General features: G+C 37.3%; 5 protein-coding genes and 1 pseudogene across 5 annotated transcripts in view; 5 read left to right on the top strand and 1 right to left on the bottom strand.

The window, feature by feature from the left end:
- The window catches only part of LOC145468133 (neuropeptide FF receptor 2-like), a 1,580-nt pseudogene extending 734 nt beyond the window's left edge, over window positions 1-846 (top strand).
- The window catches only part of LOC145468730 (uncharacterized), a 181,602-nt gene that overhangs the window by 66,864 nt on the left and 98,849 nt on the right, over window positions 1-15,889 (top strand). The gene's annotated exons all lie outside the window — the stretch shown is intronic.
- LOC145468130 (neuromedin-K receptor-like) lies at window positions 3,043-4,162 on the top strand. Its single transcript, XM_081451814.1, has one exon. The coding sequence runs from the start codon at window positions 3,043-3,045 to the stop codon at window positions 4,120-4,122; it is 1,080 nt and encodes a 359-aa protein (XP_081307940.1). The 3' UTR covers window positions 4,123-4,162.
- On the top strand, window positions 5,052-6,320 carry LOC145468143 (neuromedin-K receptor-like). Its single transcript, XM_081451829.1, has one exon. The coding sequence runs from the start codon at window positions 5,226-5,228 to the stop codon at window positions 6,249-6,251; it is 1,026 nt and encodes a 341-aa protein (XP_081307955.1). The 5' UTR covers window positions 5,052-5,225; the 3' UTR covers window positions 6,252-6,320.
- On the bottom strand, window positions 10,106-11,364 carry LOC145468125 (QRFP-like peptide receptor). The gene has a single exon (XM_081451809.1). It carries the CDS (start codon window positions 11,198-11,200, stop codon window positions 10,106-10,108), a length of 1,095 nt encoding a protein of 364 aa, XP_081307935.1. The 5' UTR covers window positions 11,201-11,364.
- LOC145468140 (substance-P receptor-like) lies at window positions 12,685-13,865 on the top strand. Its single transcript, XM_081451827.1, has one exon. The coding sequence runs from the start codon at window positions 12,822-12,824 to the stop codon at window positions 13,863-13,865; it is 1,044 nt and encodes a 347-aa protein (XP_081307953.1). The 5' UTR covers window positions 12,685-12,821.

The following is a 15,889-nucleotide window of genomic DNA, read 5'->3' as shown; positions in this document are numbered from 1 at the left end:
ATGTCGCACAATATGAACGACAACATTCTGCAAAGAAGCGAAGACGAGCTACTAAAATGACGATTGTTATCTTAGTGCTGTTCTACATTTGCGTTATTCCTCAAACTTTGTTACCTTTCGTAAATTACTTTAGACCTTCTTGTGCCTTTCAAATATCATTTACCTTTAAATCAGATTTTATGTTTTTCTTATCTTCTGTTGTCAATCCAATAATTTGTCTATGAAAACTCCACGTTTTAATCTTGACCTTTAACTCAGAGTTCCACAGCGTCGTACAATTTTTCTTAGCCTTAATATGCGTTTCTACGCATCACATCTCAATCTACGTTCGCTTCGAAATTCTCTGAGCTCTCTTACGAAACTTTCTTCGCGAACTTCGCGAATTAACTTACATACTAATTCTCAAAGAGTAAAGTTGAACGTACTTATTCAAAACAAAATGTCACGTGCACGCGAAAGTTATCACATCAGTCGGATTCTATTGATATTCTATTCGATGGATGTTCATTTGACTTGTCAATTATTCGAATTCACGTGCTAGCAGGCGTTCTTAAAATATTTTCGGTTGACACGCATACAAAAGACACGACAGTCTATCATTTGTGGAAAGTTACCGTCGTGGATTAAGAAACATTGTTTGTTATTTCTGCGGACTGCAGGATGAAAAGAGGGCGAAACGAGAGCGGATAACTCTAAAAAGAATCAGGAATCTACCTGGCGAAAACTGACAAGGAACTTCCAAGGACCCCAACAACTTTCAAGAGACATTTGACACTGTTCAGGAGGTTATTATCATGGGCTGCTTTCTGTTAGGTCTAAACTGAAAATTGAAGACATGATTCCTAGAGAAATGTTAGATGAACTAAAAAAAATGTCTTCAGAAGACTATCGAAAATATAGGTATACCCGTTTTAAGAAGAACATTTTTCAGTCTCTGTACTTAAGTTTTTTTCAGTTCGTTACTTAGTCCATTGACTGGAAAGCCGATGAAAGAAACAACATGCCATTCTTTCAATAATGTAAGAGTATTGAATTGAAACTTTCAGATGAATTATTGAGTTCAGATTAAATCAACTATTATATCCACTGAGATGCAATATGGAGTTTTTTATTTGGCAGTGATTGTATCTTACACAAGCTCGTAGCTACTATTCTACACCTTTCTTTAATTTGTAAAATTGCAGTGTTGCCCAAGTAATTCTATTTTACTTTTTCTTGTTAATCTAAGGATGCACTTTATAATAAGGTCAATTAGAATTCAAATTAATAGTTTGCAGTAAAACTTTTCCATGTAAATTTTGCAATCTGGAAATTCATAGATGCCTCGTTAGCGCAGTAGGCAGCGCGTCAGTCTCATAATCTAACAAAGAAATCTGAAGGTCGTGAGCTCGATCTTCACACGAGGCATAAGTATTTTGATTTAATAATATTGTTCTCTTTTTAGTCCATTAAAAACATTAAAACGGGTTAAAACGAGCAAAAAGTGTTCCCAACGGCTACCTTACTGTTAGAAGTAATAATTTAGGGTAAAATTATTCATTTTTCTTTGAATACATAGTGTACCCTTTTAATATCTACGGTTATTACAGTGATTTACGCTCTTAAATTATTCATGCACCTGACTGTTAAACGTGGCTTTAAAATCCGCCTGGCAATAAAATTATTTTGTCTCGTTAAAGGTCGAGAGCATTACCAACGTCCTCAATAACTCTGTGATTTCTACTAAGATTTAATTACATTACATTGCTTTCAATTTGAAATATATGACTCCCGCTCCAATAGTTATCGAAATGACATGGTGTCCATATATTTATGGCGTTCCACAACAATAGGAAAACACATTTGAACTAGAATTTTTTGACTCCATGAGCCGTTAGCCTGATGAGTGGAAAAAGAGATTGTTCTTTCAAGTTGTTATCCATTGCGATGAATTTGATTGGAGGGATGGTGGTTTTCAATTGAGTGTCGCAAAACCAAAACCAAGGTAATCACTCTAGCCATTCATAAAGGACACAGATAATCTAATGAACCAATCAAAACTAGATTTAAATATATATAGCTGACACAAAGCGCGGGAAAACTAGCACTAACGATTCACGATTGGTTAAGTTGAAAATTGGCGCGCGTTTTTTTTAGACAATAATCGTGTACAGTAGCATCGCTGTATTAGAACTTTATTTCTCCTTGCAACTTTGCCGTATTGTAAATATAATTTTTTTTATTAATCTATAATTGTAAATCTGATTTAGTAGTTGTATACACTGTTTTGTTGATTTAAGACTATATGTAAAGTAGATTCTCGTAGAATGTGGGAAATGATTGAAGTCCTCAGTCCAACCGACAGAAATCTCCTTATTTAAAATAGTATTCCTTCGTGTTACCATAACTCCATGTCAAGTAGCCAGAACACTAAGTTTTTGTAACGTTTAATTGCTGTCACTTCCTTTCTATGCTCTCTGTGAGGTAAATAACCTGTTATTGAAAAGATAGACAAATAATCATAATATACTGTACAAAGTCTCTATTAGTACCGGTTTCGTACAAAAATTAAAATAATTTATTTGGACTTGACGCTAGTTATTCCATCCGGTCATAAAACTTGTTGAAGAAGGAGAAAACTGACATGTAGATGAATTATATTGCAGGGATATCTTACAAAATAATATGAAATTTCAATTACAGTATTATCGTTTTATCCAAAAGTCATTGTTTTACACTGATGAAGTCCTTATTATCTGCTGCAAGACTAATGCTGTTTAGTCAGAGCTCATTGTTTTATTTCCTGTGAATTCAGGCTTGCCATAATTATCCATTGTAAAATTCTTGCACTTTTTTCAGGCTTATGACGGATGAAAGAAGGAAAATTAATAACGTTGGCTTTAAAAATATATCACTGCACTTGAATCATGTGACAGCTTGAAATAACGGGAATGGAAATTCTTTTTTCCGTGTTGATCAACTGCGACAAACAATGTCAATCATAAAAGGGTGTGTATTTTAAGCGCTAGCATTGAGAATGTGGTTGATGTACAGCCCTGCAACATGTCGTTGTGGAACAATACACCGGTCCCACTAATTTCCAGCAAATCTGCACAGGACCAAATGAACTCCACGTGTTCCTTTGTTGATTCGTCTGCGGAGAGATTTTCCAAACTTTTTGCATTTGGCTTTATTTTACTGGGCAGTTTATTCGGAAACATCTTCATAATGATCATCGTCTACAAGAATCGAGATTTACGAAAAACAATCAACTATTTCATCGTGAACATGGCCTTGTCTGATTTAGTTTACCCGCTAATCGTCTTTCCTGTTAAAATAACTGAGTTGGTGACCGACTCATTTCATTGGCGTGTCAGTGGAATCTTTGGATCAATTTGTTGCAAGTTGTTCTTTTTCGCCAGCCTGGTTTCTCTTCATGTGTCCACGCAAAGCTTGGTGTGGACAGCAATTGACAGATTTGTCGCCGTAGTTTTTCCAATGAAACTTGGACTTATTTCAAGTAAGATTCGAACGATAGCCATCGTTTCTACCTGGATTTGTGCAGGCTTTTTCAGTTTTCCAGTACTAATATCTTCGAAACTTGTTGTACGTGACAATGACACAGTTTGCACTGAGGTAAATTCAGAATCATATTTTGTGAACCAAAAGGCTAACTCGACATATGTTTGGTTTCAATTTACTTTCTTGATTATCGGTCCCTTATTTTCAATAACCGTTTTGTACACTGGGATAGTAGTTACCTTAAAAAGGCAAAATATCAAAACCCTCAAGGACAACGCAACAGATAATCAACGATATGCTATGACGAAACGAAGACAAGCTGTTAAAATGGCGGTTCTTATAGTAGTGTTGTTTTACCTCTGTGTAACTCCACACGTTTTGCTATATTTCATTCCATACTGGAAACCTTCTTGTGCCCTCCAGAGAGTAGTACATTTTGTGGCGAGTTTCTGGTTTCACTTATCGTCCATTGTCAATCCAATAATTTGTCTGTCCTTTGTCGAAAGCTACCGTCGTGGATTGAGAAACATTGTATGTCCCTATGTTAAAAGGAGGAACAATATGATGACGAAAAGCGAGCAAATAATTCTGAAGAAGATGAAAACTCTCCTGGATGAATAGTGGAGTCCTTCGCTATTCACGAACCATAATCTCTCATGTCTTCCCGTCTAGTAAATTTGTCATGTAATATTAACGTAAGGCGGAGAATTTGAAAGACGTTATTAAATTAATATTTAAGGTTGTTTACATTCTTAAACGCGCCTTACACAAGTTAAATTCGCCTTTCGATAGCTCATTTCTGAAGGTCATCCACGTATGCCAACACAAAACTAAGTTTTATAATAATAATAATAATAATAATAATAATAACAATTATAACGAATATTTATACAAGATAACCCTTAAGTACACGAGTAATGTTATCAAAGGGGTCCTGCTTAAAGAAAAATGTAAAATATAAAGATAAAAAGGTAAAAATAACTCTGTAACAATATGCTAATACTGATAACTAATGCGAACTACGCTACACCGGGAACAATACTCCCTGAACAATACCCTACGGCTAATCTGCCTAGTTTTCAAAGGTAAAGAATTAAAAATTAAAGCACCTAAAACTAAAATAAAAAATAAAAACTTTTCCAAGCAAATTCAAGATTCAAGATTCACTTTCGGAAGTACAACAGCGGCTCCACTGTTCCTCATTATGCTTGCTGTGAAGTAAACCTCCTGTTAGTAAAGAACAGACAAATAATCATAATATACTGAATACGGTTTTTTATTTGTACAGGTTCGTACAAAAATTATAATAATTCATTTGGACCTGACTCTTGTTTGTCCATCCGGCCGTTAAGCCTTTCGAAGATGGAGAAAACATGCAGATGAATTCTGTTGGAGGGATATGTTTACAACATGATATGAACTTTCAATTACGATGTTGTCATTTTATGCAAACTAAGTCGTTGTTTTACACTGATGAAGTCCTTATTACATTCTGTAAGCCTGCTGATGTTTAATCAAAGCTGATTGTTTTATTTTCTATGAATGAAAGAAGGAAAGTTAATAATGCTGGATTTTAATATATATATCCTTGACTGACAGCTTAAAACAACGAGAATGGAAATTGTTTTTCCGTTTTAATCAGTTGCAAGGAAGCATATGCTCATATAAGGGTGTGTTTTTTAAGCACTAGCATCAATAGTGTGGTTGATGTACAGCACTACATCATGTCCTGGTGGAACAATACAACAGATCCACTAAATTCCAGCAAATCTGCACAGGACCAAGTGAACTCCACGTGTCCCTTTGTTGATTCCACTGCAGAGAGATTTTCCAAACTCTTCGCGTACTGTTTTATTCTACCGGGCAGTTTATTTGGAAACATCTTCATAATCTTCATCGTCTACAAGAATCGAGATTTACGAAAAACAATCAACTACTTCATCGTGAACATGGCCTTGTCTGATTTAGTTTTTTCTCTGATTATACTCCCAGTTAAAATAACTGAGTTGGTGACCGACTCAAGGCATTGGTACGTCAGTGGAATCCTAGGAGCGATTTTGTGCAAGTTGTTCTTTTTCGCAGGCTATGTGTCTTTTCTTGTGTCAACGCAAAGCTTGGTGTGGATAGCAATTGATAGATTTGTCGCCGTGGTTTTTCCAATGAAACTTGGACTTATTTCAAGCAAGATTCGAACGATAGCCATCGTTTCTACCTGGATTTGTGCAGGCTTTGTCAATTTTCCACTGCTAATATCTTCGAAACTTGTTGCGCGTGGCAATGACACAGCTTGTGCAGAGACAAATATGGAATCATTTCTCTTTAAAAAGAAAGCTAACGTGACATATGTTTGGCTTCAGTTTTCTTTACTTATCATTGCTCCGTTAGTTGTAATAACCGTTATGTACACTGCGATAACAATTACCTTAAAACTGCAGAGAAAGGTACTCGCGGGCACCCCTTCAAACGCACAATGTCATGCCTCGAAGAAACGAAGACAAGCTATTAAAATGGCAGTTGCTATCTTGGTTTTGTGTTACTTTTGTGTTATTCCAAACACTCTGGTATATTTCATCCCATACGGGAGATCTTCTTGTGCCATTCAGAGAAGACTATTTTTTGTGTCGAGTTTCTCGTTTTACTTATCTTCCACCGTCAATCCAATAATTTGTCTGTCATTTGTTGAAAGTTATCGTCGTGGCCTGAGGAACATTTTATGTCCTTGTGCAAGCAGAAAACTGTACGCCATGTGACGCCAAACTGCGGATAATCAAATCTAATGAAGATAAAAACTCTACGTGGAGAAAGCTATCGACAGCCTTTCAGGATCACAAAAAAAAATAATAACTATAACCAAACTCTGACATTGAACACTGTTTTGTAGAGATATGGTTTATCTCTGTTGCGAAAAATGTACATGTAAATGCTAGAACACTAAAGCAAACTTCGATAAGAAATGTCGAGGAAACTTTATTTATACCGAGGAACAAACACCAAGTGTTTCATTTTTAACAACATAATCACGTTTTAGTATAGGTTATTTTAACAGTAGTCACAAAGCTAGGACTTTATAACGATGAAAACAAGACATCTTTTTTTTTCAACATTACCACTGAATTCACTGAAATCAGTCAAACATTCATGGCATTGAAATTTCTCACTTTGTTAAATTGACAGTTTTGGTGTAGTATAAAGCCTCCAAGTAGTTGTATATTCGTTAGTCTTGCATGTAATGTAGAAATTGTTTTAACTAGTTATTAAAAAGGTAAAGTTGGATTTGTATTCACGTTCTTAAGCTTGAGAGAGCTTTATGTATTGACCATTTCAAATGATCTCCTTTGCATTGTGCAATAACCATTGAACTAAAGATTTGTCTTTGATTCTCTGTTTATTAATTCCTTGATATTTGTAAAGACATCTTCAATAGTTTTATTACACACGCTTATGGAAGCAAATGAATAAAGCTATTTCTAATCAAGTTTAAATAACACAGCAAGCTCGACAAGTCTATGGCGACTATCAAAACAGAAAGAAATTCCACTAGAAATCAGCTCTAAAAAGATTCAATCCCTGATGTAGGTTAAATCGTGGGCCAAAGAGAACACTAGCCGCTTGCCGCGTAACAGCGGGAATTTGCGACCCGCTATACTAAACCATCATTGACAGCTTTCTAATTTCAAAGCGATTCTTATCAACTGTACCAGAGTACAAAAGGCTCTAAGGTTGTTTGCATTGACAATTGAACTTCCATCGGCCATGTCGTAACTATTGCTCAATGACAGCAGAGAAACCTTTTTATCAAAACGTCAGGTATACCCGTTTTAAGAGAGATCTCTTTCGCGCTATGAGTTTAAGTATTTTTAACTCCTTACTTATACTTTTCAATGTAAAATAGATGAACAAGAAAATATGTCAATAGTTCTAGCTGTACAGATGAAAGCAACTAATAGATCCATTGAGATAAAATATTCAGCAATTTATTCGGTAGTGATTGTGAAGCTCATATCTACTATTGGAGACCTTTCTTTAATTTGTAATAGTATAATGTTGGCGATGTAAATTTACTTTAGTTTTTTTTGTTAATCTAAGGTTGCATGTTGTAATAAGTTCAATTATATTTCAAGAAAGAACTTTTAACAACGATTGACACTTTTACATTATTCACCTGATCACCGAAAGCTAATTTCCGCTTTTCAATAGTACTTTGTATTGGTGACATGCACGTTTGCATTTTGATCGAGCTTACTTAGCTTTTAGTTCTTTCTTTGGTTAGTGCGCTCGTCTCCGGATCGAACGTTCCGGGTTCGAGCCCTGGTCGAGGACATCGTGTTGTGTTCTTGGGCAAAACACTTTACTCTCACCGTGCCTCTCTCCACCCAGGTGTATAAATGGGTACTGTGAACTTAATGTTGCGAGTGACCCTGAGATGGACTAGCATCCCATCCAGGGGGAAGTAGAAATACTCCTAGTCGCTTCATGCTACAGAAACCGGGATAAGCTCAGGCCTGGTGGACCGCTTGGCTCGTATGCAGACTTTACCTTTTCTTTTCTTACTTAGTTCTTAGAAGCAACATGTATAAATAAAGTGTTGATTGATTGATCCCCTTATGACATCACAGTAGGAGAACAGATTCAAAATCATCAAAAACTATATGCTGAGCAAGGATTAAACATCTTTTTTTCATTCTGAAATGGCATCTGTTTTATGAGCCAACGAAATCACTTGTTTGTAAAAGGACTACAAAAAAGAATGATCTGTGAAACGTGGTTTCTCTCTGCATGTGGCTTTGTGCCACAGTATGAATAGTCAAGAGATGATGAAGGTAATTCGCCTTATCCCTCTCAATGTTATTTTTAAACATACGACTGCGGATAATACTACTACGTGCGTGCGTGGATGTCTTCGCAGAGGCTAAAAAATGCGAGTGAGTTCTCGTGAGCAAAATCTCTCCGTCCCAATGGATAAATAATTAATGTGATAACCCCTTTCATCCTGATTACGCATGTACGCGTGCTTAATGATCGTGCTCTTTGTACCACTTGTGACGTCATCAATTTAAATGTCACCACTAAGATATTCTTGGTAAGCAGATGGTAGAGCAAGGAAAGATCTATCCGCGCAAAAGTCGGTGTTGGTTATCAACGACACTCTGGCTTAGCAAATAGAAAAACAACGTTATCAGTTTTGGTGCAAAAATGGTGGTAAAATGGCCCATTATACCTATAATTGATCAAGGTCCCATTTCCAGGCTTTGCCCATGATTGACACACAACTTTTTATGACAGCCAAAAAGAATATGAAATGCAAAAGGTAGCGAGAGTACAAGGGCCGGGAAAAAGGAAAGGAAAGGGGTAAAGAAAAAAAACTTGGAACGGGCAGTCGCAGAAAAAAAAAGTTGGCTTATGCGCATGCACCATATTAAGATATTGGACATTTCGTAGCTTATCTACGAGAAATCTATCTTTTTGGTCAAAAAATAGCTTTTTCAGCTAAACTGAGCTCCATTTAGCGTCACGGCAGCCAAAAAACTGATTTGATGGTTAGAAACGGCCCTTTTTTGTTAAACTTTCGGTTTTAAAACTCTGAGAAGCACGGCTAAAGCGCATACTAAGCGCAAGCTTGACACTAATTGAACGCATTGCAAACAGTGCTCCTAAAGTGCTAATGGTTTCGTGATAAAACCAAGACCTTGTCATGGTTTAGGATGGCACTTAAGTCGGTCGGCAGACACCTTAAAATAGCAATAGCAAATACTTTTCTAGCAATTTCCTCTATATTGATTCAGCTGCGAATTCGAGATCATAAGCTATCAAATGCTGGATCTCAGCTACCTGAGTTTGTACAATATTGGAATTACACCAATGGCTTTAATAATAGCTGTGAAACCCGTTTACTTATGTATGACCGACAATTTTAGTGCATCTCCCACGCAAAAAGTAACTTCAAAATGCACGGGATTCTAAAGAAAAGTAAAGTGACAACATTAAAATAGCCAAAGTCCTCATTGGTGGATTTGGGGAAGGGGTTCGGGGGCGCGCCCCGCCCCCCCCCCCCCCCTATTTTGGGAAAGAAAAGAAGAAATCACAGAAGGAAGAAAAGCCGGCAGGGCAAGCAAAACAAAAAGGGGCTCCCCCCCCCCCCCCTTAGCTCAAGGTCTGGATCCACTACTGGTTCTCTAGTAGGTCAGTATAGAAATCGCTGAGCTCGCAAGAAATACGAGAAAAAATTACAAGACCCAAACATATTTTCTCAATATTTCACATATATCTCATTACGAACAAGCTAACTAGCTATTTCAATACCATCTATGAAAACGGTTACATGTGAATCCGGCTAGAGATGCTAATTTGAGTAAATCCGATGAGGAATTCTATTGAACCAAAACTTCCAGTTTCAAATTTTAAAAAAATTACCCGAAATAGCATTGTACTAGGTTCTCAAAAGTTCAGTTGTCTTATTTCTTTCTTCTAACTTCCTCGAGTCGTAAACAGTGATAAAGACGTTTCTTCGTTTCTCAAAGGATTTCGTGCTTGTTAAGCCAAATACTGACACCTCACGAGTTTCACCACAAAGAAGGCATCCAATGTTTCCTCTTGGTTTTCTGTGTCATCCACAGTTTCCATCAGGAATATGCCTTATTCTCTTAAGAGTTATTTGCTCGCATTTCGTCACCTTATTGTTCCGCTTCGTGACGAAGGAACACAAAATGTTTCTCAATCCACGACGGTAACTCCCAACAAATGACAAGCAAATTGTTGGATTGATAACAGTAGACGAGGAAAACGCAAAACTCGCGATGAAGTAAACAGATGGTGTTAAAAAAGCACAAGAAGGTCTCAAGTGGGATACGAAATATACTAGCGTTTGAGGAATAACACAAATGTAAAACGAAACTACGATAGCAACCGCCATTCGAATAGCTTGTCTTCGTTTCTTTAGTGAATGTCGTTGCAGACTTGGTGCGGTGTCCGTGAGGGCTTTACTCTGTTTTTTCAAGGAAACTGCTATCACAAAATATAAAACGGTTATCACAAATAACGGAACGATAGATACAAAGGTCGGATGAAGCCAAATATACGCTGCGATAGCCTCCTGGTCAGCAAAAACTGGTCCGACTTTGTATATCACCAGGCAAAACGTGCAGTTATTACCACGTTCTACAAGTTTGGATGTTAATAGCCATGGGATGTTTAACACTCCTGCAAAAATCCAGGTCGAAGTAATAGCTATTGTGCGAATTTTGGTTGAAATAAGTCCAACTTTTATTGGAAAAACCACGGCGATAAATCTATCAACTGCTATCCATACCAAGCTTTGAGTGGAAACATGGAGGGAAAAATCACGGATAAAATAATAAGACGCACAAAAAATCGAACCTAAGATTCCACTCACGTTCCAATGCCGAGAGTCAGTCATCAGTTGAGTGATTTCAACAGGGATAGCACTCAGCGGGAGCAGCAGGTCAGACACAGCCATGTTCAAAATGAAATAGTTCACTGTCTTTCGCAAATCTCGGTGTTTGTAGACGATGATGATTATGGAGATGTTCCCCAAAAAACTTCCCAGTAAAATAAAACAATAAGCGAAAAGTTTGGAAATTCTCTCGGCAGTCGAATCGACAATCAAGTAGGAGCAGTTGTTTTGGCCCAGTGAAGTTTCGTTGCGACTAAAAGAAATCGTCGAATTCGATGTCAGTAACATGATCTGTAGCTATACTTTGTAAGCTCAACGGTAATGTCCATGCCGACCCTTCAGAAGCACAACCTTCAGTGAATTAAGACTCTTTTTATTTAGAAATGAAATGCAATTTTGCTGGTTTTTAAAAGCTTTCCTTCTTTGATCCTCTTATTGAAACTTAGATTGGATTCTCCGCGCACTCTGATTGGCTAAAAAGGCTTTCTCTCATGCAGGGCATCATACAAGTCTTTGCCTTCATCTGTTTGCTAAATTGCGTTTCCTTCTTTGCTTAAGGCAGCTGGTTTACAAAGGATAATAATTACTGATGACTTAATAACCATGAAAAAACTGAAATGCGAACGAAGTATCCAATCTCAGTCCGCCTGCGAAATTCAGCTGAACCGCTGAAAACCAAAAAAATAGGACCCTTCTATATCGCTTTCTTTTGTGATTATTATGAGTTTCTCAGTGATCATTTAAATACTTAGCTTTAAAATTACCGCACTACCTAATTTTATTGACCGACACGAAACATATCGTTCCTCTTTGCCTCTGGTACGAAGCTACAAACAAGATTCTGTATCTGATCAGTAACAAGGGAAAATCAAATCCAGGTGTTCTGGACTTTTGCTTTCCCATAAAAAATAACTTGCAGTTACAAATGGCTTCCTCTGTAAGAGGTGAACAGTTTTTTTTTATAAAAGGAAGACAGAGAAAACTAATGATAGTCTTAATTGGAAAGGATTCTTAAAACAATAGCAATGCTAAATTTTGACTTGACTTGACTATTCCATCCGTCGTAGTGCCAGTGGTGGAAAACAAACCGAAGGTTGTTTAGTGTAAAACCAATACTGATTTAATGCCATCGTTCTTATCAGGTGGGAAAATTTTAATTTGTGAACTGTAGCCGCTACATTTTGTATTATATAAGTTGATTGTAGTTTCTGAGTCAATATGTGCTTTGTTTTAGCTTATCAGTGTCTTGCTTGGACGACTGGCCATTTTATTACGTTTATCTATTTGGGTCTTGATACTAGCAGACAAGTCAAGAATTTAAAGAAAACGACAAAACTTTTAAGTTTGGAAGACATTTTTCGACAGAACCTATTGTCAACTTCAGTTGATTGATGTACAAAGTGGCAGTTTACGTGCAAAGCGGCAGTTGTTTTCACACAAAAAACGACTATTTTTGCATGCGATCTGAAAATGCTTCTTACCTTAAGAAGGTGAAAGAAACTTGCTTGTAGAATGAAAATAATAGTCTCTACAAAAAAGGATCTTAAGGGTTAGCATCACGATCGACCCGGTCCTACATGTTTTATTTTATCCGTTGAGATAAATGATAAATGATAAAAGATAAATTTTTTGTAAACCAGCTGTCCTGAGCAAAAAAGGAATCTTAATTTAGCAAATAGATGGAGTCAAAGCCTTGCTTCCTTTTAGCTTTTCAGCCAATTAGGGAGCACAGAGAATCCAATGTTAGTTTCAATACAAGAATGACAGACGGAAAGGCTTTCAAACCAGCAGAGCTGCATTTCATTTCTAAATAAACTGTGTTAACAGATGCCTTAATCTGTTGAAGGTCGTGCTTCCAAAAGGTTAGCATCGACAGTACGGTTGAGATTGAAAAGTAAGGCCTCACATCATGTTACTAACGTTGAATTCGACGAGTTCTTTTCTTCAAAACGAAACTGCTCCGGGCCAACAGAGCTCGACATGTATCTTTGTTGATTCGACTGCTGAGAGAATTTCTCAAATTTGCGCGTACTGTGTTATTTTACTTGACAGTTTATTCGGGAACATGTTTATAATCATCATCGTCTACAAAAACCGAGATTTGCGCAAGACAGTGAACTATTTCATCGTGAATATTGCTGTGTCTGATCTGCTGTTCCCGATGTTTTTTCTCCCTGTTCAGATAACTCAATTGGCGACCGACTCAAGGCAATGGCACGTCAGTGGAATCTTAGGCTCGATTTTTTGCAAGTTGTTTTATTTTGCAAGCTCAGTGTCTCTTCTTGTTTCAGCTCAAAGCTTGGTGTGGATAGCAATTGATAGATTTGTCGCCGTGGTTTTTCCAATGAAACTTGGTCTTATTTCAACCAAGATTCGCACAATAGCTATCATTTCGACTTGGATTTTTGCAGGAGTGTTTAATTTTCCATGGCTGTTAACTTGGAAACTTGTAGAACGTGGTAATAACACAGCTTGTGAGATAATATTCACCGAACCAGTTCTTCCTAACCAAGAGGCTTTCGCTGCGTATACTTGGCTTTATACGACCCTTGTATCCTTCGCTCCGTTAGTTGTCATGACTGTTTTATACTCCGTGATAACAGTTGCCTTGAAAAGAGAGAATAAAGCCCTCACTTACTCTGCACCAAGTCTTCAACGACTTTCTCTAAAGAAACGAAGGCAAGCTATTCAAATGGCGGTTGTTATCGTAGTGATGTTTTACATTTGTGTTATTCCACAAACATTGAAATATATCATATACAACTTGAGACCTTCTTGTGTTTTGCTAAAACCATCAATTTACTTCATTGCGAGTTTTGCGTTGTCATCGTCTTCTGTTGTCAATCCAATAATTTGTCTGTTATTTGTTCGAAGTTTTCGTCGTGGATTGAGGAACATGTTGCGTTCCTGTTGCAGAAAGCGAAACAGTGGGGAACAAAATGCGAGCAAATAACTCTAAAATGAATAAAACATACATGTAATCCTGATGACAAACAAACTCGGCAAGAAGAAACATATCAGATGACTGCTTTGTAGTGAAAGTCTAGAGGTGTTTCAATTCAGCCCTTGAAACGGCAAGCTTGAAAATCCCTCGAGTGAGGAATTTAGAAGAAGGAAACGAGACAACTGAACCGTTCTGAGAACCGACTGGTAGTTTTGGTGCAATATAATCCTTCCTAGGCTTTTCTCTTCTTTTCTCATCAATAGTCGGATTCGCATTTGACCGCTATACTTGCCTTTTAACATTTTTTGAACGTTGTGAATAGGCTCCTGACGCTTCACTTTCGGAAGGCAACGAGAATCTCCGGAAGCGCTAGCACTGCTTCTTCTTGTCTATATTCAACTTACTTCGCTCCACCTTCAACTTACCCGACTAGCAAATGAACACTTTTTTTAAAAAACCCTATCCTTAGGCATGTGTGTGCACAAGGGACAACTGACCTTGGAGGATTAGAGATCCCATTAGGACACTAACCAAAACACTTTCATGCGACTTTTAGAGGCAAACTTGAAATAACCAATAGACTTTAGACTCAGAGAACAGGAAGCCGAAACAAGGCCAAGCAGCAGACCAGCAAGACCAGCAGACGAACCCAAACATGGCCACCAAATGCAGCTGTTAAGGACCTTTAGATCGGACTACGAGTATAAGATTGAGTAGTTTAGACCCGCGTACGGAGGATAGATCCAGGCAACATCCTAGATGGATATAGTGGCTGCCATCTTTGTAACTCATAATTTTAATTTCTCTTATAGGACTTCTCTGTATATTATTTTTAGATAGTTCTAGTTAGGTGTCCCCTATTAGCAGTGGGGATTCTCCACTGCTAGATGTAATTGACACGGTAATAAAGTCATATATTATTATCATTATTATTATGACTGCGATTCAGTTTCGAATTTAAACCATTGACGTTTTCAAAGCCGTTTCAGAGCTGTTGGTTTTTAGGAAGATATATTGTAGGGTAGCTCATGGGATGAGTTGGGCATGTGACGTGATAATGTGAAGCCTGTAAAAGTCGTTCTCGTACTCAAATCTTAAGTGGCATACTGTTGAGAGCTCTTAGCTCTTAAACTGAAAAATAACTTAAAGTTACAAAACTCATTGTACGGACTGTTGGGCCATTGAATCACAAGATTCTCACTGTAGTTACACAGAGATAAACAACTTAAGACTATGCACTAAAATAACTGGATTCTATAAACAACATTAAGCTTCTCAATAATAGATGGTATTGAATTAGTTAGTTAACTTGCTCGTAGTGACAAAATTTATTTGGGCCTCTGAATAAAGCAATAGAACGCTAAAAACTGAGATCCTTTTAAAACAAGAGTATACCATTTACATTGCTTTCTTTGGGATTATCATGACTGTCTCTGTGATTAGTTAAACGCTATCTATTAAATCAAACTGCTTCATTTTATTCTTCGGCGCGGAAATTTATCGTTGCGCTTGTTTTTTTTCAGCGATGAGGAAGCGCATTTACCGTTTAGTAATTATTACATTTTGTATCTTTGGTAAATCAGCCGCCTTGAACAAAGAAGCAATATTAATATCCAGCAAATAGATGAAGCTAAACCCTTTTATTATATGGAGAAGAGTGTTTTACTGGGAACTAAACCACTCGTAGATTCCATACGCCACTTCATCCGGGACCCGAGTGGCGTATTTTCCGTATGTCACCTTTGTGAGTGTCTTATCGTTCAATGACCTCACGATTCCCGCCTTTTGCTTTTGTTGAATTGGTTTCTCCATATAATAAAAAGAACATTACACGTTGGCTCGAAGATATGAATTTTATGTTCGAGTGGCAAGAACAATATCTCACGAGTGAGCGAAGCGAACGAGTGAGATATTGTTCTTGCCACTCGAACATAAAATTCATATCTTCGAGCCAACGTGTAATGTCCTCTATATATTACACCCTGAGAAAAACCTAATAAGCCAATTAGAGCGCGCGAAGAAACCAATCTAAG

Source organism: Orbicella franksi, chromosome 14 (assembly GCF_964199315.1).
Source record: "Orbicella franksi chromosome 14, jaOrbFran1.1, whole genome shotgun sequence".
NCBI lineage: Eukaryota > Metazoa > Cnidaria > Anthozoa > Scleractinia > Merulinidae > Orbicella > Orbicella franksi.
The sequence above is the reverse complement of the archived record's forward strand: the minus strand, read 5'-3'. Positions and strand labels throughout refer to the sequence as shown.

Bases quoted from the DNA above. Each gene is read 5' to 3' on its own strand.
- LOC145468130 (XM_081451814.1), top strand. From the start codon at position 3,043: ATGTCGTTGTGGAACAATACACCGGTCCCACTAATTTCCAGCAAATCT.
- LOC145468143 (XM_081451829.1), top strand. From the start codon at position 5,226: ATGTCCTGGTGGAACAATACAACAGATCCACTAAATTCCAGCAAATCT.
- LOC145468125 (XM_081451809.1), bottom strand. From the start codon at position 11,200: ATGTTACTGACATCGAATTCGACGATTTCTTTTAGTCGCAACGAAACT.
- LOC145468140 (XM_081451827.1), top strand. From the start codon at position 12,822: ATGTTACTAACGTTGAATTCGACGAGTTCTTTTCTTCAAAACGAAACT.